The sequence below is a fragment of the Ostrea edulis genome, chromosome 1, assembly GCF_947568905.1.
Source record: "Ostrea edulis chromosome 1, xbOstEdul1.1, whole genome shotgun sequence".
Taxonomy (NCBI): domain Eukaryota; kingdom Metazoa; phylum Mollusca; class Bivalvia; order Ostreida; family Ostreidae; genus Ostrea; species Ostrea edulis.
Window position 1 is genome coordinate 62,153,127 of NC_079164.1, and position 22,499 is coordinate 62,175,625.

General features: G+C 35.1%; 1 protein-coding gene across 1 annotated transcript; it reads left to right on the top strand.

The window, feature by feature from the left end:
- Positions 1 to 82: 82 nt before the first annotated feature.
- Positions 83 to 20,295, top strand: LOC125648374 (transcription factor 25-like). Its single transcript, XM_048875403.2, has 17 exons — positions 83 to 290; positions 3,859 to 4,014; positions 7,089 to 7,219; positions 7,335 to 7,400; positions 7,608 to 7,696; positions 7,971 to 8,101; positions 8,302 to 8,401; positions 10,426 to 10,519; positions 10,723 to 10,815; positions 10,923 to 11,028; positions 11,456 to 11,566; positions 11,847 to 11,965; positions 14,937 to 15,095; positions 15,234 to 15,324; positions 17,356 to 17,435; positions 18,966 to 19,038; positions 19,531 to 20,295. The coding sequence occupies exons 1-17, from the start codon at positions 141 to 143 to the stop codon at positions 19,699 to 19,701; spliced, it is 1,920 nt and encodes a 639-aa protein (XP_048731360.2). The 5' UTR covers positions 83 to 140; the 3' UTR covers positions 19,702 to 20,295.
- Positions 20,296 to 22,499: the final 2,204 nt, after the last annotated feature.

Below are 22,499 nucleotides of genomic sequence, written 5' to 3' on the forward strand. Positions count from 1 at the left end.
CTAAACTTTTGATATCATTAATTGTTCAAATCCATGAACGCTTATTCGTCGATTTTTAGAGCAAAACTGTCGGACTCGATGTACAATATTTCTATTTTCGATTTCACCACCAGTGTAGACTGAATTTCCTTCGTTGCAATATGTCAAGTAGAGCTCTGAGAAAATTACACGGGAACCGGGATCTGAACGTGCTAAATGGACAGAACGACGATGAAGAAGATGAGGACCTAGAAACTGACAGAGGGACTTCAAATAAGAAGAATCGGAAACCACAGAACCCGTTTCTGCTGGTATATTGTGATTTAAAAAAAAAAAAACAACCATACATGTATAACGTAATATCTGAATAGGTAATCAAATACCCAAAGTTTCCAATCAGAGAATCGCTCAACCTTTTCGTCAAGTGTAGAAAAACTTGACAGATAATTTCGAGGAATGTTCCCATTGCAAAAGTTTTAATTAACATATATCTTTCTCAATAAACAGGTCCAGTCCAAAGACTATTTCTACCTTCGTAGCTAATATGTCTTACGGCGTGACCGTGTTTGAGGGCGAAGCAAAAAATATTGGCATTAGTATCTCGATCCATAACAGGACAAAAAATATCCCAAAATATTAGCACCTAACGTGTGAGGACAGAGCTCAATCAAAGTATTCTAACTTTAGACATTTTTGATCCGCCTATTCATTGAACGCGGTAAACGTTATGCAACTGATGTAAACAGTGCATTGTGACGTCATATTCAGCGTCAGTATTTAGCAAATACACAAACATATGAAACGTAACGATACAATTCGCGTTTCTTTACTTTCTTATCGAGGAGTGATTATATATGACTAAGAAAATAAGATTTACATGCTTTTATGGATTTTATGTAACATCTCAGAATAAAGTGAACTTGGGTACACGAGATTCAAAATGGAGAAATACATGTCCACGCGATAGTATTCAAATCGACGCCATTGGGACCAAAATTTTCAAGTTCCATAGGTATGGTTTAATTTTTCATTAGTTTTCTATATTTTCCTTTTAAACCAGGGCCGTAAGTAGGGTTCTAAATCAGGGGAGGCAGGGGATTGGGGGCCGCCGATTGACTTTACGACTGAAAATGACACTTTTTAAATCCCAATTTATCATGTTTGTGTTTCATTTGTACTATGTAAAGAATCGTAATATGGTGTCAAAGACAAAGGTGCTTGTCTTCATTTTAAACATATATCCTATAATATAACATTTATATAATTTTATTTTCTTTTTTGCCAAAAAATCAGACGAGGCAGTTGCCTCGTCTGCCTCATCGGCAGTTACGGCCCTGTAAACATGTATATACATGTTACCTGTAGGGAGAGCTCCGCTCTCACAGCCCTTCTTCGGGCCGTGAGAGGGCTTCGCCCTCTATTAATAGCAACCTAAGTATTTAGACCTACTTAAAGTAGCTACTTCTACCTACTTTTACCTGTTTTTAAAAATATAAATAAATAATAACTAAGGCGCATCTTTTAAACAGGTCAGTCGTTTTATGTATCATGTTGTGCATGTGCACAGCAAAATTTGAATACTTTACGAGGATGGAAAATGTAGAGGAAAGATGAAAAATCGCCCCAAAAACCTTTAATGTAAAAATGCATGAAGGTAAACTTTAAAATTAATGCAGATTTGTAAGACATTCTAGACTTCTTGTCACGTAGCTTTGATCCTAAGCTCCTAGAAAATGGAACTGGTGCAGTTATTGATGCAAATTTGAAAGGTTAGAAAGTAATCATTTTTTGTCCAATACTTTTGTGGTATTCATCATCATTGTACTAAGTGAATCAAGAAATTTGGTACAGAGCATATTGCGCCGTTCCTGCGTTTAGCCACGAAATGCAAGTAAAGGAAAAAGTAGGTAAAACTAGCTACCTGGAGTAGGTTTAAATACCTATTTAGCTATAAGTAGCTATGTAGGTAGAAATAGTCTTTGGACTGGACCTGATGATGTCATTCATATGAATGCCAGTCAATACGACCCCAGTCAACCGGTTCCCTGTTGATCTGGCTTGAAGTCATTTCTGTCAAAATTACTGTAGTCAATCCGAACTTATATACATTTTTTGAATATTTCTTATTTAAAAATAAAAAAATAATGTAATGGGAAAACATTAGACTGAATTGTTTTAAAAGTTCTGAAATTTTGGCAATATGGAAAATGGCCTGGATAGCTCAGTTGGTAGAGCACCTGACTAGAGATTCAAGGGGCCTGGGTTGGAATCCTTGTCTGGTCCGTTGCATTTTCTCCCTTCCTATTACATTTGCGCCGAAGACCAGCCACTGGAACTGACAGGTGAAACTGCCTGCCAGGGGATAAAGATCCTGGGTTGATATCTTTGAGGTTTGGAGGCATTTAAGGAGGAGAGAATGTGGTGGTCAGACAGGTTCGATTGTCAGTGGCCAGATTGCTCAGTTGGTAGAACATTTGACTAGGGATTCTGGGGGTCCGGGTTCCAATCCTGGTGTAGTCCATTTCATATTCTCCCTTCTGTTACACAAGAAAAAAAAATTAAATGTATGAATTTATTCATTGAATTTCAATTTTACAGATAATAATTATTAATTTGAAACTGATAATTATTCCATTTACTTGAAGTTGCTTTTAGACTGCAATATTTAAATGAACCCCAGCTAACTATAATTCAATAATTATACCATGTCCACCAATGCCTGATATCAAACATAAAACTAATCTATGTCAAGCTGATATGGAGATACTCAGCTAATTATGTATTTAATCATAAAAAAAGATAATTTTATACAACAATTGTTCAGTATCAATGGTATGTAAAATGCAATGTAGAGATGATGGGGCATCACACTACATTAGATCTTTTCCAAATGTAGTTTGTGATACACCTGTATGTTCACATGTTGTGGCGTGGAAATCATGATAGGCACATCACAATTATAGTAAATCATGATAGGCACATCACAATTATAGTCAATCATGATAGGCACATCACAATTATAGTCAATCAAAAGAGAGAAACTCCGAAGAACATGGTTATGTAAACAATATTAATTTAATAGCAATATAATTGTAAATAGTAAGTTTTTGTAGTCTTATACCTTATTTAATTCATGACTTGTAAAATATATATTCCTTTAATATGATTGTAAACTTTTGGGCCAGATTGATTGGGGGCCATTTCAACTAGAGTCCACGAAGGGATGGAATGACTAGGGTATGAATTAATACAACCTGTTTCCCATTGATATCTATATCTTTGATCTAACATTGCAATAATCAAACTGGAAACCATGATAAATCAGCATTGCTTGCATCTTATCTGGATTTCTAGAAGTGCAGGTTTTAATGTTAAAAAGTGCAATTTGTAATGTTAAATGCATGTATAAAGTTTTAACAGGTGGAACTGAGATTCCATTGATTGATATAGTTAACCATCAAAGTGAAACAGGTGCATTACTTGCATGCACCCCTCTTTTCACACACCGCAAATACAATCTGGGCATTGATCTTTTGGTCTTGGACCTCCACCAGTACTTTCCCCAGACCCACTCAGTGAATCCGAGTGGAGCCCAGGTGATCCCCAGGAGACTCCACCCCCTGTCTGAGAAATCTAGAGACAATTCTGTATTAACTCAATAACACCCCCACCCCCACCCCCGTAGTGTTAAAAAGTTCTTGAATCTGATACATGTATTGCAATAATTTTACTAGTCTTAACAGTGAAATGTACTCTCAAATTCAACTAGTTGAAAGGAAATTTTAGCGGACAAACCTTCACACTATCAATTTTTAAAAACTCTTATGCAATGTTCAATGTAGATGAATATTTGTCAATGTTTTAATTGCATTAAATCAGCTAGGAGAGGAGGAAGATGATGTCAGTGAAGAAGATAAAGAGGATACAATGCTTCAAGATCAGCTGACCCAAACAGATGTGCAAGAAAAGGGTGCCAACAAAAAGAAAAAGAAAAAAAAGAAAAAGAAGAAGAAATCTGCTGATAGAGAAATTGAGGTGAGTGTTTTACATACTGCTGTACACATCTAAATGAATTGTAAATGATATCAGTCTTGTTGTTCATATCATTCTTGAAAATTCATGTCTCATAATTATACCCCACACAATGAAGTTGCGGAGGGTATGTTTTTGACCTATCTGTCAGTCCCTTTTCTGTCAGCACATCTCCTCTGAGATTGCTCAACAGAATTTTGTGAAGCTTTATAGTTAATAAGGACACACTGTGCAGATGTGCATATTCCCAGAAAATTCTGATTCAATACTTTTTCTGGGAGTTATGCCCCTACTGAACTTAGAATTTTGAGCCCATCTGTCCTGTTCTTGCAGTAATGCATAGCATTACCATTCATTATATGAGGCATTGTCAAGCAATGTTGGAGCATAGGGTATGTGAGCTTACTCAGTTTTGCTTTCTTTCATTATTACAACAGCTGTCGTGACTGTCCAGTCCGGCACAAGATTTTTTTCTATTTACAATCTTTTATATTCATACAGTTAAAATATACAATATATACATTTATTTTACAATATACTAAATTATGACATTTTCCACCATCATCATGCCACATAATCAGTTACATATTGTCCATGCTCATGTGGCCAGGTTCACCCCTTTTCCAGCAACTTAGTACAGTGTATAGACAATGGGACAGGAATATGTCATGAACTTTTAGAATTAAATTTGAAACATATTTTGAATTACAGAGTATGTCTACAATAACTATAGTCAACACTAACAAACACTGCACTAACTGAGCACCATACAGACAGAGAAACTAACCACACTCCATGGAATGAATGAACAACGTTAAGAACTTAACGGAAATAGTTTTAATATCTAAACCATGAATAGCACCTAATGGCAAATAAGACACATCATGCATCTATAACTTCATATGTATATCACAAAAGTAAACAATACAAAACGATGGAGAGGATCCTTAAGTTGCAAGAACTTATATCCAATCCATTTGTATGTATTATACTATAAAATATGTTCAATTTAAACAATGCGTAGGTAAATATTAACATAAACACACTGGTATCTTTTAAGGAAGAATAAAATGTATGGTACAGTACTAAAGCTAAAGGATAAGAAACCATGTATATTCTGATAGAAATGGTAACAGTGTAAAAAGAAACTATTTAGAACACATCAAGGTACAGCACCAGACACAGAACATATTGTGTATGTAAGAAACTATCTACAACACATCAAGGTACAGCACCAGACACAGAATATATTGTGTATATAAGAAACTTTCTACAACACATCAAGGTACAGCACCAGACACAGAATATATTGTGTATATAAGAAACTTTCTACAACACATCAAGGTACAGCACCAGACACAGAACATATTGTGTATGTAAGAAACTATCTACAACACATCAAGGTACAGCACCAGACACAGAACATATTGTGTATGTAAGAAACTATCTACAACACATCAAGTACAGCACCAGACACAGAACATATTGTGTATGTAAGAAACTATCTACAACACATCAAGTACAGCACCAGACACAGAACATATTGTGTATGTAAGAAACTATCTACAACACATCAAGGTACAGCACCAGACACAGAACATATTGTGTATGTAAGAAACTATCTACAACACATCAAGTACAGCACCAGACACAGAACATATTGTGTATGTAAGAAACTATCTACAACACATCAAGGTACAGCACCAGACACAGAACATATTATGTATGTAAGAAACTATCTACAACACATCAAGGTACAGCACCAGACACAGAACATATTGTGTATGTAAGAACCTATCTACAACACATCAAGTACAGCACCAGACACAGAACATATTGTGTATGTAAGAAACTATCTACAACACATCAAGGTACAGCACCAGACACAGAACATATTGTGTATGTAAGAAACTATCTACAACACATCAAGTACAGCACCAGACACAGAATATATTGTGTATGTAAGAAACTATCTACAACACATCAAGGTACAGCACCAGACACAGAATATATTGTGTATGTAAGAAACTATCTACAACACATCAAGGTACAGCACCAGACACAGAATATATTGTGTATGTAAGAAACTATCTACAACACATCAAGGTACAGCACCAGACACAGAATATATTGTGTATGTAAGAAACAGGAACCTTCTCTGTCAGATCAGCAGAGGTTTAAATACACACATGACAATAAACATCAAACTAGCCAATGCCTGTGATTTTCAAAATGTTGAGGCACCAAACAAGTTAAACAGTAGCTGAGGTAACATATGGAATAAAAGTATTTAAATATAGTAATATAGTAAGTAAGTAATTTATTTCCAATTTTGGGCCCAGAGGGCATACAAAGAATACAAAGTTCATATACATAAATCTTAAAAGAGTGATTATTCAAAAGATAGATGAAAAATAAAATTTACAAGTTCATGATAAATCAACTTTTTTTATTAATGAACAGCTATATATGTAATTGGCAAATTTTTCAATAATATTGTTACATTCATCGCTCATAAGCCAGGTAAATTTTTGTCTATTACATAGGTTTATAAAATTCTTGCACAAAATGTTCATGGACTCTATGAATGGTTTTCTTAGGTGTTGGTATGCTATACAGTCAAATACAAAATGGAATTCATCTTCTACACAGTCAGACTTCCAGACAGTACATTTTCTCTCATTTACATGTGTTTGTGTGTAACGTCCAGTTTCAATAGCCAAAGAATGAGAACCGATTCTGAAATTTGTGAAACATTGCAAAACATTAGGATTACGAATTACTGAAAAATATTTTTCTCTACAGAATCTTGTTTTGAATAATGCATAGGTTCGTAATTTACCAGATTGTTTTTCTGCATTGTCTGAGGTGTATTACACCACTGATATTTAAATCTTTCATACAACTTATTAGTAACAATTGAAACAATATTTTTATTATGTATAGCGCATTGTATATCCAACTTATTCAAAATATAATGAATGCTACTGATCCAGCTGTTTTTATATGATTGTATTGATTGTGACAGTAAGTTAACATTCAGTTTTAAGATGATTGTAAATTTGTTTCCTCATCAGGAAGATGAAATTGATGCCAGTATTAAGGAGGTCAATCGCATTTTGGAAAATTCGGGTCACGGTGCAGAATTCATCACCAGGGTAGATACTGTCAATGAATCCACAAAGGCCCTTCTGACAGTAGAACATAAGTTAGTAATGTTTCTATTTAGTATTCTTAAGCAAATGTACAGGATTAAAATGAAACAGTCATTTATTCTTTGAAATTAAGAATGCTGATTATTTTTATATTTCATGAAATTGCAGGAACTTGAATCCAGATAATGAGATGAAGAGGATATTTGGATCTCGAGTAGTGCAAGCTGAAGTGTCGTAAGTATCTTTTTATTTTGGAGAAGAATCACGCCATGACAAAAGTTTAGATTGGTATTCATCATTAAATAACTGATATTTGGATCTCGAGTAGTGCAAGCTGAAGTGTCGTAAGCTTCTTTTTATTTTGGAAAAGAATCACGCCATGACAAAAGTTTAGATTGGTATTCATCATTAAATGACTGATATTTGTATTTTCATCTATAGAAGAAGGAGACAGAGAAATACGCCAGCACGTAGACGGACAAGTTGGCTGGCCACACCTAAAGATACCTGGCCACACATAGGAAAATCAGGTAAATACAGCTATCTCAGGGCTATAATAATTGAAATGCAGTTAAAGGTCAAATGCCATATTTTTCATAATCATTATTTTCCGGGGAAAAAAAAAGAATGAAAAGCCTACAACCAACTGTTTAAATTTAAGTGGGCTTTAATTTAGTTAGGATTCTGAAGAAAAAAATTGGCCAAAAGTTGTTTTGCAAGTTAACTGGACTAAACTGGTATATGAAATCTTTCTGAACAAATTCATGAAGTTGATGTTTAATTTTATGGTCTTAATTGTCTTAGGGTTGACAATGTCACTAACAGAGACACGAGGAAATGTGGTCTACTTCATATATGAACACAATCATCAGTACCAACAAGTGCAATTCAAATTCTATGATGCAGTGGAATCTTTGAATCCTCAGAATATCATGGTAATCAAATATCCCTCCACAAAACATTGGATGAAAGGCCATCATTTGATTTTATTCATAAGAAACTAGTTAAAGCTAATATAAATCAAACCATACATGTAAATTCTTAGTGCTTTTACAGCTTCATTCAATATGATAAATTATTATTTACTGAATGTTTACCTCAAATGTCGACACATCTGTGATTTTTTTTATGTTAGGACATCATCAGAACGCATCCATATCATGTAGATTCCCTGATCCAGATGAGTGAAGTGTTCCGCATGAGCGAGGACATGCAAACGGCTGCTGATTTGATAGGTAGTAAAAGTTTGATGCATGGAAAGTGGATAACAATATTACTATAACAAGATTTTTAGGAATAATAGAATGGGGAATCAGACATCCATGAGATACTTCAACATTCACAGTTCTACTGATGGTAACAGTTAATTGTCAAATGAGTACATTTACAGTTCTACTGATGGTAACAGTTAACTGGTATTGTTATCTCTACCTTTGTTTTACCATTGGTAGCAAATCCAGCAGGTGGACCGCAGTTGTCGTAGAATTAGAACACAGCACATTTATCTATTTGTATTTGATCCCTTCTTTCAAAGTGCATCTTGGTAAATGCATCATGTTGACAGACCTGTCTGTAGCTACAGATAAAGACTTCTTTAGAAAAGTGTTTTAATGCCTTTTATGGAGGAAAGATGAATATATTGGCCATCCTATGTGGAGGTTTACATGCTTTGAATATTTGTGTGATTAGTTCACCGGAGACTTAGGCTAATCAATATGAGCTTTTGTGATTGAAAGACATAATTTCTATTTGCCTACCTGTGTGACCAAAATCAACATTCATATACATTGTACATGTATTTGTTTCAAAATTGAGTGTATTTTGTGCAAGAATCTAAATCCAACTCAGTTGTTATTCTCAATGCTATCAAAATAATGACATAAACATGATATTTTGTTGCTATTTTCAATATTTTGACATAATATTGCTGTTTTCACAGTTTTTCTTTAAAAAAAAAAAACCTAACAAACATTAAGCCACAGGCTTAGACAGTTAAAAAAAATTCTTTTCAGTACTTGTATGTGATGATAAAATGTTTGACCAAAGCTATGCTATATGTGTTTCCTGAAAGAAAAACTGAATTTGAGTAAAACTGAAAAATTGTTCCACTTTTGAAGCTCCATATACACCAAATGACATTTACCTGTAATACATTTGCCTGTAATACATTTACCTGTAATACATTTGCCTGGCAGTCAATTTTCACAAATTTGACTTCTTATCTAGAACCACAAGGCCAATTTCAACAAACTTTCCACAAAAATATTGTTGGGTAAAGGGGATTCAAATTTGTTCTAATGAATATTGTCATGTCCAGTTTGTAAGGGGAGATAATTGAGAAATAGGGTGGGGTGTTAAGAAAATCTCATGAACCACTAAACTAAAGCCCACACTAAAGCTTCCTTATCTGATGAAAATCAGATATTTTTGTAAACCTTTACCCTAGGGGTCAGGGCAAGACCACAGCAGGGTCTAAAGTTTGACATTAAAATATATAGGAAAAATTTAATGAAAAAATTTCTAAAGAACCATAAATGTATACATTTTGTCAAATTGATATGAAAGCATTCTTACCAGGTTATGTAGTGTACATTTATTAAGTTTGTTCATATCATGAGCCCTGGGAATATTTTAAGGCCTACAATTTTACTCAGCAAAATATCGAAAATCTTCTTATAGTTCTTCTTATAGTTCACAAGTGTACAATTTGTCAAACTGATAAGCAAATATATCCTTATATATGTAGCATAGGTCTGTTTAGACCATAATCCACTGGTCCAGGACAGGAATGTGGTACGTTTAAAGTTTTACACACAAAAATATGGAATAAATCTTTAAAATCTAAAGGATATAAATGTATCAGTATACATTCTTTTAAACTGATATTCAAACATCATTATTTAGTTTAGATTCAATTAAGTTTATTTAAACTATGATCCCTCAGGCCAAAATGGGGTCACATTAGTTTTACCATTGTCGGAAACCCATGGTCAGTTGCACTTCTTTTATTACCTCATCGTCAGAAACCCACAGTTGACTGTGGGTTTCCAATGATGTAGTTTTACATAGGGAATGTAATTTTCAGGTGAGTCCTAGAGCCTCTTGTTTTGTTATTCACTTTCATAGATTTGTGAAATCTGCATACAGTTAATAGAAAAACTAATTTATTATTTCAGTAAAATCAATGTACATATGTTCATCAGAATTAAGTTGTCTGTTAATCTTAGTCTTCATGTTGAAGTGATTAATTTCTTTGCAGAGAGAGCTTTGTTTTCCTTTGAGATGTCTTTCCATTCCTTATTTAGTTTAACTACAGGCAATTGTCGACTTGATTTCAAGCAGACAGAAAACAGGTACATGTGTTCTCATTTACCAGGATCTGTTCTCCTGTACATAATGTCTGTACAGAATTACGTAGTGTCACTACTTTATGAAATTTTCATCACATGGCATACTATCAGATATAAGCACAATATTAAGAATTGGGTTTGATTGATATTAGGGTCTAAAACCATGACTTGTATTTATCTACAGCTGTAATCTTTTTTTCTTGCAGACCATTTTATTTGGCCGTTTTCAAGCACCTTGTGAATGTAGGACAGAGAGGTTGCTACAGGACTGCACTCGAATTCTGTAAATTACTGTTGAGGTACAGAATCATAGAAATTCCATGTTGTGTACAGCCTTGTTATTCAGCCCCCACCCCCAAGTTCTTTCCATTATGCTGTACAACACTATGACCTACTTTTATTTCAGCCTTGACCCTGATAATGACCCTATGTGTGTTCTGCTGTTGATTGACTTCTATGCACTAAGGGCTGCAGAGTATTCCTTCTTGATCCGACTCTACCAAGAATGGGAGGTACAGACACAAAAACATATACCGTCGTTTCACCAGTTTTCATGGACATCAGATTTCATGGATTTGTCAAAAACTATTCATACGTTATTTGATTTAAAGCTGCTGTATGTTATTTCATTATAAGCAATTTAACGTCTGCTGAGTCAATCAGTAGATTTCATGATCAAGGACAGCCACAAAATCAATGAGATTTGGTATTCAATGAAAAATGGTGAAAATACAGTTGTTGATTTATTCATCAATTTATTAATACCAAGTACTTTGGAATAAAAATTAATGAAATTTTCAACATTTATGACAGTAATTCATTTATTGTGAAATCTGAATCAGCTATAGCAGTTGTTACATAGATGAATTTTTTTCAGTTGAATGATACATGTATTGATTGAAATTGATCATGAAGTACATACATGTATAATATTTCCAGGATCACAGGAATTTGTCTCAGTTACCAAACTTTGCCTTCTCAGTGCCACTGGCCATGTTTCTTCAGGGAGAATCTCAAAGCTCAGAGGACACAACAGAGGCCGATGAAAAGGTACATAGTGCAGCCGTAGAAAAATTGTGTGTCCTAGCCATTCTTATAAAAATTACAATGAATCTGGAATTTTTTGGATAGATTTACTTTTTGCAATATTGGGTTAAAATTCTATAGATTCAATTTTGTGTATCAAAATTTTGTGAATTATTAATTTGTTGTTAAATGGTAATTTTTATGAAAAAATCTTGTATCTTTGCAAAGTCAACATTCCTGTAGAAATGCTAAACATTTTATGCGATATATTATTGTAAAGGTTTATCAAATTTTAATTTCAAAGCTTCAACAAGCTCTGATCATGTTTCCCGGTTTGTTGATGCCTCTCCTGGACAAGTGCAGTGTCAACCCCGACAATGTCGTTTCTAGTCACACTTTCTTTGGAGACAAAACTCAATACAGGTATATAAAAAAGGGATTTGTAATTTCTCCACAACTTAAGATTTTAGTTTTCATTCAAATTGCTCTGTGAAAATAGATATAGAAAATACATTTTACCATGATGATTAAATGAGAGATATATTTGCAGATACAATTCAAAATAGATACATGAATCTTAGTACTTGTTGTAAGAGATGGTGTATCAGCTTTAAACAGCTAGTACCCTTTTCCATTCTCAAAAAAATTAAAGATGGAAGTCACTGCATCTGTCCGCATGTGAAGTGAAGTAAGAGGTTTGATTTTGATAAGACGGATGCATATTTTGACACACATTTGAGATTTGACCTATTTTAGAGAAACGGTACTACAGCAACTCGCTTAAAAATTTTTGTAAATTGGAAAAGGGTAGTAGCTGTTTAATGCTGATACACTACTATCTCTGACAATGAGTACTCCTACACAGCGACTGTCTGTATATGGAGACTGGTTCTTGTGACTTTGTAATGTTTGTGGCAGTGATTTGATCTACATTTAACATTGATAAAAGATAACAGAAAATGAAACAATTAGAAGAAATTGTCTATTGAAAATTATTCAAATAATTTAATAGCATACTACATATTAAGATATCTGCATTGAAACTCCTGGTATATATTGCATGTAATATATGTATACCATTAATTTAAACCGGTTGCTGTAGCCCTGTGGTAGAGCGTTAGCTATGTAACCAGGAGGTCATGAATTCGAGCCCTGCTCGTGCCATGGTCGCATCAAAAATAAGACATAAACATAGGTAGTGATTGCTCCTTCACCAAATACTCGGCATTTACATATGTACGTGTAAGAATCACAGATCTTTCAGATCGGACCTTAAAAAACGAAGGTTTGGTGTGACGGCAGACATCAGCACATTAAAGACCCCTCACTGCTACAGCCCTGATCTAATTTTGTGGAACTTCAGCTGGTGACATCTCAATATGATTGAAAAATTCTTGATGGGACGTAAAACAAACGATCAAGCAAACAACCATTAATCATTAAGATATACAACTCATATTACAATTTGATAATATTTCATCAATGAAACAGCAGATCACTGAAATCTTGATATCTTTTAAAGGACCTTATGATACAAAATCTTTTACATGTACATGTTCTAAGAGCAATTTTCAGTCTTTTAGAAATAGTGCTCATTAAATTTTGATTATGTAATTGTTTGAGCGATATGGACTGTGGATAATGGCCTGGATAGCTCACTGGTTAGAGCTCCTAACTAGCAATGCAGGCGTTCTTGGTTCAATTCTCGGTCCAACAATAAATTTACCATTGGAATATCTAATTCTTTGTGAATAAAAGTGTAAGAAAGATAAATTTAAATAATAGCCCATGGTAGATAAACGTATTAAGCTGCTGAAAATGATAAAAGGACAATATAGGAGATCACTGTGCAATTATTTTGTACAATTAGGTGAATGGATTTTTAGGTCACCTGAGTAAACTCAGGTGACCTATTGCAATTGGTTGTCGTCCATCGTGCGTTAACAATTGAACATTTTTAATTCTTCTTAATAACTACATGTACCATTCTAATTCTTTTCAAATTTGGTATGAAGCATCATTGGGACAAGGGGGGACATAAATTGTAAATTTCAGAACTCCAGCACCCCTGGGTCCCTAGGGGTGGGCAAAAACTGCCCAAAATTAACCAATTTTCAAAAATCTTCTTGTCAAGAACCACACACATGTAAGAAAAACTAAATGCATAGTGATGTAGAGTAGGAAAGTCTCTTCCAAAATTGTAAATTTCATGATCCCCGGGGTAGGGCTTCTGACCCCAGGGTGGGACCAAACTTGTTATATAGTGTTTATATATAAAACACTTGAATAACATCTTCTTTAGTGCTTTTTATACTAAATTGAAACTAAATAGATAGAGCAGGTAGTTTTTAATAAATTATAAATTTGATGATCCCCAGAGGTTCTGACCCCAGGGTAGGACCAAACTTAGTATATAGTATTTATGTGTAAGTTTGCTGATACTGTATAAAATCTAAATGCATACTTAGGAATAGCAGAAAAGGATGTACAAAAAATGGTTAATTTCATAACCCAGGGTTATCACTTTAGGATGAGTCCAAATTAGTCATATCTTTTGATGTTTTAATGTTAATACACCTATTATTTAAAGCCTTTCATCAGTGTATCCACTTTTGAGGGCAGTGAAGTTAAAAGAACACATCTTGTTTTATACTGTTGCTGAACTTTAGAATTTAGCTCAGATATTCAGAACAGGAATTTTTGTCCCCCACCGCAACGCGGAAGGGGACATAGAAATGCTGTGTGTCCATCCGTCCCACTTCATTTTGTGGACGCAACTCCTCAGAAACTGCTCAATGGATTTTGTTCATATTTTGTAGGATTGTTAGTCACCATATGTAGTTGATCATATTGTGCCATCATTTTGATTCAACAAATTTTACAGGAGTTACGGGACTTTGTTGAATTTGTACATGCTACACTATAGGAACACATTGTGGACGTTGCGCAACTCCTCCGAAACCGCTCAACGGATACTGTTCATATTTTGTAGGATTGTTAGTCACCATATGTAGTTGATCATATTGCGCTGTCATTTTGATCCAACAAATTTTACAGGAGTTAAGGGACTTTTGTGCTTCAACTTTTTTTTGCGGCGGTGGAGGACATGGCTATGTGTAGCAATCTTGTTTTTCTAGATTTCATAGCCCATGGAAGTAGTGATACTTTTTCATACTAGTATTCAGATGACCAATAAGGCCTATGGGCCTCTTGTTTCCTCAGTTTGAATAACTCATAAGAAAGTTAAAGGTTATGGAGATGGATATATGGTTTCAATACACAATAACCCACAATAAAGTGGGTTATTGTGTACTATTAAAATATATTGATTTTTATAGTTCAATTGTATTACACTATCTTTGGAAATAGTTTGAAATTTATGAAACTATTTCAGTCAAACTGCTGCTCTGAAACAGCTGGTTGGATTATACATTGGTCGCTGCCATGCCTGCTGGAAACAACCAGAAGTTGTACAGTGGTTAGAAAGAAATGTCAAAGAAGTGCTGAAGAGAGTGGATGAAAAAGATCCATTTATTGAAGAATGTAACAAAAAGTAAGCCTTGTTTGTTGTTTTGGAGGTCAAACCCTTACAATGTAGTTTACAGTGTATTTAAGAAATGACAGTCTTGCAGTTACAATGTAATAATAGAATTCAATATTATGATGTCACTGCTGACTGATATACCTGTAGAAGACAGATGAGATACCAGGGAACTCCAAGGAACATCCTAAGGCACATCCTCATCTCCGAGATCAAGGATGCAATTACAGCACTCCCTCCAGTAAGATCATTTTCTCTTTTTTTATACATAGCAAAGCTCGGACGGGCCAAAGGCCTGTCTGCTAAGCAAGGCTAAAGGTAACACATATGTGATGAATAGAGAATAATCTCTACATACGTTCACTGAAAATTTTGTGATCCATATGGGCGCTGCGCCGCCATTCTGTTTTGTTAGTTAGTTGCTTCTATGGTTAATCGTATTTTAATTTGGAATGCCAAAAATAAAAAACTGATGTGCAATTCGTAATTCAAACACTTAGTTTGTTAAAATGAATGGGATAATTATTACTGTTGCAGTTTTTTAGTCAATCATCAAATAAGAAAACAGTAATACGACTAACTAGATGAACGGGTTCATGAGTTTCTTTAAATAAAAATATACAATATATTTACGCTTACATTTTTACAACTTTGAATTTGTTGGTTAGTTTTGTTTAATTTTAACTGTCTTTTGAATTGCAAACAGGATGTATTGTTGTTTATAATTGTTTAATTTGAAAGAGAGAGAAAAAAGCAGAGGTTAAATGTGACATCACAATGCACGCTTTACTTCGCCTGGTTGTATATTCCCCGCGTTAAATGAATAGGCAGATCCTTTATCTATCCTCATATGTCCCCCTTTTATATCTAGATGTTACTGGGCGTTTAGCGCAAGGGGAAGTTCATAAGATATAGAAAATATTTTTAAATGAATTGATTTAACTTACTTAACGGGATTATCACTTGGGATACGCCAATGACCATTTCATGCTTTGCTCGGTCCAACGGTCACACCGTATATATATATTATTCATAACACACTGGAAAATGACACTAAAGAATATAGCAAATTTTGTACATAAGAAATGCAATTTATTTGGAAAGAAACTCAAGTCTGAAAATTTTCCACTCTAAAACCATGATCTTCAACCATGTTTTATGGTGTGACCATTGAGACGAGCAAGGACCCTTGACATCTTGCAACACAGCTTCAGACATTTTTAAATCAGCCTATTCATATAACTCGGGAAATATAATTTCATTTCATATCATGACCATTGACCTTGTGATGTTGCACTTAGAGTTTGACCTACTTTTAAGAAAAAATGACCTATCAAATATATCCAGAACTATTTTAGGTGGGGCTTTCATATTTTGTGTATAGATTCTTTGCGACAAGACCTTGTACACATGGTGTTTGATCTTTTGACCTTGGAGTTTGACCTAATTTAAAAAAAACAACAACCCTGACCTATTCAATATCTCCTGAACTATTCAAGGTAGGGTTTTCATATTTTGTAGATATATTCTCTATGGCAAGACTTTATTATTTTGTGAAGTTTGACATTGTGACCTTGGAGTTGCACAGACCTTTTTAAATCTCTGACAAATGCAATATCTACTGAACTATTTAAGGTAGATCTTTCATATTTTGTATATAGATTTCTTATGGCAAGACCTATTATTTCATACATACGACCTTTGACATTGTTACCTTGACATACTTTTAAGAATGCATAACCCGTTAGATATATTCAGAACAATTCAAGGTAGGGCTTTTATATTTTGCATACAGATACTATATGATAAGACCATATTGGATCTTGTGACCTTGACATACTTTCTTAATAAACCTGACCTAATCAGAATCTTCTGAACTATTTAAATGTATTCCTTTCTGACAAACCTATTGATGACACCTTCATAAAACTTGATATAGAGATACAATGTACTGAATGAGAACAAGAAAAATTGCTTATTTATTTCTATCTTGATCTTCCATAGGACAATGATATCACATATATAAATGAAATTTGCAACTGGTTTGTTTCTGTGCAACCGAAGGCATATCCTGTGAATATATTTCTAGTTTAAAATCTTTGATGGCTGAAAAGATGAAGTAATAAGCAACAATGACTTTAGATATATTGGACTTTTAAACATGATATATAAGCAGTGTTTGCTAGATTTATTCCTGATTATGAATTTATGTGTATGTGCTAATGCAGGATGTGTACTGATTGATATTCACTTACATGTTGTTTTGTTGCAGGATGTGGCCAACACCACTGTACTGAGTTATGATCCACTCCCACCATTGGACTCGGTAGCAACGTACCAACGGCCAGACAGGTAATCATAAATGAATACTTTGGTAAAAATTTCTTTAAAATTTATGTACAGTGCTCCCCCAATATATTTTGTTCAAGACCAATTTGGGCAATAAAGTGTGGGTGACTTTACATTTACCATTACTGACAAGTCATCGAGCAGTCAAAAGAAATTCAGTTATGCAATGTATTTGGGCTTACATTTTGTATGAACATGTACATAATCTCGAGTTTTACTCAGCAACTATTCATAACTAGAAAACTGACACAGTCAGCAAGGGCCCCGTGGAGGGTTATCAGAGGAAAGTGACATCTGTATTTGATATAGCATTGTTTGGGGCTGGTATATATGTTGGAATTAATAATATTCAAAGATACATTGGAATGCAAATTGGTGAAAAAGGAATCATGAAGCATATTTATGAGAGACTGATGCAAATTTACTTCTGTTGGGCACACACTCATCCACTCAAACACAACAGAGTGCAACTAAATCCCATTACAAATTTGAATCTGCACTATGCCAGGAAGCTTTCATGCAAATGTAAACTTCTTTGGCCCAATACTTCTTAAGGAGAAATTTTGAAAAGATTTTTTTTCTATTTATTAGTTCTGTAAAACTTTGATCCCCTATTGTGGCCCCATCCAATCTCTAGGGGTCATGAGTTTGATAAACTTGAATCTGCACTATATCAGGAAGCTTTCATGTAAATCTCAGCTTTTCTGGTTCAGTGGTTCTTGAGAAGATATTTAAAGATTTTCCCTATATGTAAAATTTTGATCCCCTATTGTCACCTCATCTTACCCCCGGGGCCATGATTTTAACAAACTTCAATCTGCACTATGTCAGGAAGCTTTCATGTAAATTTCCACTTTCCTGGCCCACTAGTTTTTGAGAAGATTTTCCCTATATATTTGTATGTAAAACTTTGATCCCCTATTGTGGCCCCATCCAACCCCCGGGGGCCATGATTTTAACAAATTTGAATCTACACTATGTCAGGAAGCTGTCATGTAAATCTCAGCTTTTCTGGCTCATTGGTTCTTGAGAAGATTTTTAAATGACCCCACCCAATTTTTGCATTTTTAGCTCACCTGAGCTGAAAGCATGGGGGGCCCTAATTAACCTGACCACCTTAATACCTTGTCCAGCCCACACAATTCAACACACTTCTCTCAAAGTACAGGTGTGATTAGGTAATTGGCATTATTATGGAGGGTAAACCCTAAAATTTTACCATTTGTTAGTTAGAATCTCTGGCATATGGCATTATGCTGGATTGGCATGATAACAGGGATGTTAAAGCTAGGTGAAATCTGTTCTTTAGGATTTTCAGGCAATAAGCGGGGTCGGCATTATAACATGGGAGGGGGGGGGGGGGGGGGCAATGGAGGGAGCACTTGACTTTGAAAGAAGATCTTTCTTGTCTAATTAAATCCAGTCATATTGTAGTGTTCACATGAATGGGGTGGCATGCACCTTGAAAAAAATTACAAGTATAGACATTTGTGTGTGTATATCAGATTACTTAATATGAAATGCATTTTGCAGGCAAAGAACACCACAACAAGGAAACACCCTTGCTTTGTTTCTGAGATCACTTTTGCCAAACTTTGATCCAAATGTACGTATCAAGTTGAAGGTTTCTCAAATTATCATTAATGAACTTATAAATGACAGTATTCTATTCTTTGTTCAGTAATGTATGTTTATCACATGTTTACTCCTCTTTCAAGTGAATATCACACATTATACTGGTATAAATTTTGATTATGTTTTCTTATGCCATTTGTGACATCACAAACAAATGTAAATTTTACATAGTCTGTTTACAAATTGTCAGAGTGAAGCTAAATCCCCAACAATGCAGTACCCAGGGGAGGGGGGGACATGTGATCCCATGGTTTATGATTTTATTTATATTCAACTCGTTGAAATTTTATTGTTTATGTAGTAACACATGTTGACAGTACATATTTTATATCTTTGTCCAATCCCAGCCATCATGTGCATAAAAAAAAGAGTTCATGTTCAAACTAAAAAAATTATATAGAAGAACATAAAAGTTGATGGAAGTATTTAAAGTGTGTGATCAAGGTTCTTTTCTTTGTGTTAGGCACCACCTCCAGAGAACGAGGGGGCGGTGGGGGGAGAAGAGGGGAACAACCTCAGACAAGGAGTCAATGTACTGATGGAGGCCATGAGAGACTTACTGGCCAACATACGACCCGTCAACCCACCTGTGGAGAACCAAGAGGAAGAAAGGGACGAGGGGGAATGGGACTGATCTCAAGGGTGGATCCAAAAGGTGTGGGATTCAGATTTACAATGAACTGCATTTATAGACAAATTCATATCTTTATTTGAACATAAAAGAATTACTTTGATAACGATATGTATGATTACTTGACAAGACTTTATTTGTTTTATGATCTATTTTATCATAATATAGTATTGAGTTACATATTGATGTTTGCAGAGTAAATGTGTTATAGATATGATTTCTCATATTGTCTCATAGTTACACATATTATGATTGTGTTGCAGTGGGTTTAAATATATTTATAACATACATACACCTATGAAACATGGTTTATGAATGTCAACATTTAGTTTTGGAAATAGACACGAAATATTTATTTATTTTATCAGATATAATTTGATCATTGTTCATTGTTTTTAATAAGATCAGGATCATATTATTTTATTGCAACAGGAAAAGGCCAAATCTACAGTTCAGTCTTTCATTTAAAACATTTTGGATATGAATGTCATTGCAGCCACAGACTGACATTTGTTTTGTTTCTGGTTGGGATTTTACTGCAATGAGTTTGTATGTAAAGTTGAAATGCATATGAAAAATAAAACAGTGAAAATTGCACTTTTGAGTTTTGATTTTTACGTTTTGTACATGCACTCTCTACATTGTTTTGTTGAACAGATACATATAGGGTTTTATCATCAGACAAACCTTTATGGTGTAATAGATAATTGTGTCGCCTGCGTTACACGCAGTGGCGACATATAGGGATCACTATCCGTCGTCGTCGTCGTCACAAAAAATTTCTGTCACAGTTTTCTCAAGAACCACATGGGGCAACTCCCTGATATTTGGCACAGAGCATCAGTGTGGCCAACTGTATTGTGTAAGACATTTTCGAATCTGTCGCTTATCAACTTCCTGTTTGCCGGGACTTAGAATTTTTTACAGCAAAAAAATTTGTCACACTTTTCTCAAGAACCACATGGGGCAACTCCCTGATATTTGGCACAGAGCATCAGTGTGGCCAACTGTATTGTGTAAGACATTTTCGAATCTGTCACTTATCAACTTCCTGTTTGCCGGGACTTAGAATTACTTTTTCAACATTATATGTGATATATTACATATAGAATGAACTAGCAGGCGACACATGTCTTCCGGGGAAGACTTAATACTGCGTGTTATTTAAAGATGAATTAAGAAATAAATTTCTTCTTTATACAGCCATCTTTAGACAGGACATATTATGATACAGTGATGTCTGTACATCCGTCCTTCTGTACAGGATTTTCTGTTTCTATTTTCATTTCTGTATTGCATCAAGCTGAAACTTACTATGTAGCTTCTTTGTGGGTTTTTAGGTCACCTGAATTATTCAGGTGACCTATTGCTATCTGTTTTTGTCCGTCGTCGTTCGTCGTGCGTTAACATTTGAACATTTTCAGCTTCTTCTCTGAAACCCCTGAACCAATTTTGGCATATAGCATCTGTGGGTGGAGGGGAACAAAAATTGTGAAATTCGTGGTCCCTGCCCCCCTGGGGCCTGAGGGGTGGGGCAAAAACCATCAAAATGAGTGTAATTTTAAAAAATCTTCTTCTTTACTCCTGGACATCAAGAAGCCAAACTGTGGGCATAATTATAATGAGCGTTGAGCCCTCTACCAAAATTGTGAAATTCATGGCCCCTGGGGCAGGGGTTTTTGTGTTAGGGTGGGGCTCTATTGGTCATATAGTGAAAATGTAGAAATTCTTTGAAAATCTTCTTCTCTGTCTCTGGGTATTAAGTAGACAAACTAATAGCATGGTAACGATGAGCAAGGATGCCTCTTTATACCCCCCGCAACAAGTTGTGGGGGGGTATACTGGAATCGGGTTGTCCGTCCGTCCGTCTGTAGACGCAATGGTTTCCGGGCTCTAAAGCATTATCCTTTCCACCTACCGTCACCATATCATATATATGGACTACCCATGGGATGAAGATGTTCCCTATCGATTTTGGGGTCCAAAGGTCAAGCACACTGGACATCGAAGTAGCAATATGGTTTCCGGGCTCTAAAGTGTTATCCTTTCCACCTACAGTCACCATATCATACATATGGACTACCCATAGGATGAAGATGTTCCCTATCGATTTTGGGGTCAAAAGGTCAAAGGTCAAGCGCACTGGACATTGAAGTAGCAATATGGTTTCCGGGCTCTAAAGCGTTATCCTTTCCACCTACAGTCACCATATCAAACATATGGACTACCCATGGGATGAAAATGTTCCCTATCGATTTTGGGGTCAAAAGGTCAAAGGTCATGCGCATCGAAGTAGCAACACTCAGAAAAGAGGTAGTTTATACCTATTACCAACACCCTTTGGGAGATTGGGGTAAGCGGGGGGTATTCTTAGTGAGCATTGCTCACAGTACCTCTTGTTAAAAATTGTGAAATTCATGGCCCCTGGATCAGGGGTTCTGGTGCTAGGGTGGGGCTCTATAAGTCATATAGTGAAAATGCATTATTTCTTTGAAAATCTTCTTCTCTGTCCTTGGGTATTAAGTAGACAAACCAATAGCATGGTTATGATGAGCAAGGATGCCTCTTTCAAAATTGTGAAATTCATGGCCTCTGGGTCAGGGGTTCTAGTATTAGGGTGGGCCCCTATTGATCATATAGTGAAAATGCATTTTATTTCTTTGAAAATCTTCTCCTCTGCTGCTGGGTATTAAGTAGACAAACTAATAGTATGATAATGATGATCAAGGATGCTTCTTTCAAAACTGAAATTTATGGCCCCTGGGTCAGGGGTTCTGGTGCAAAGGCGGGGCTGACCACAT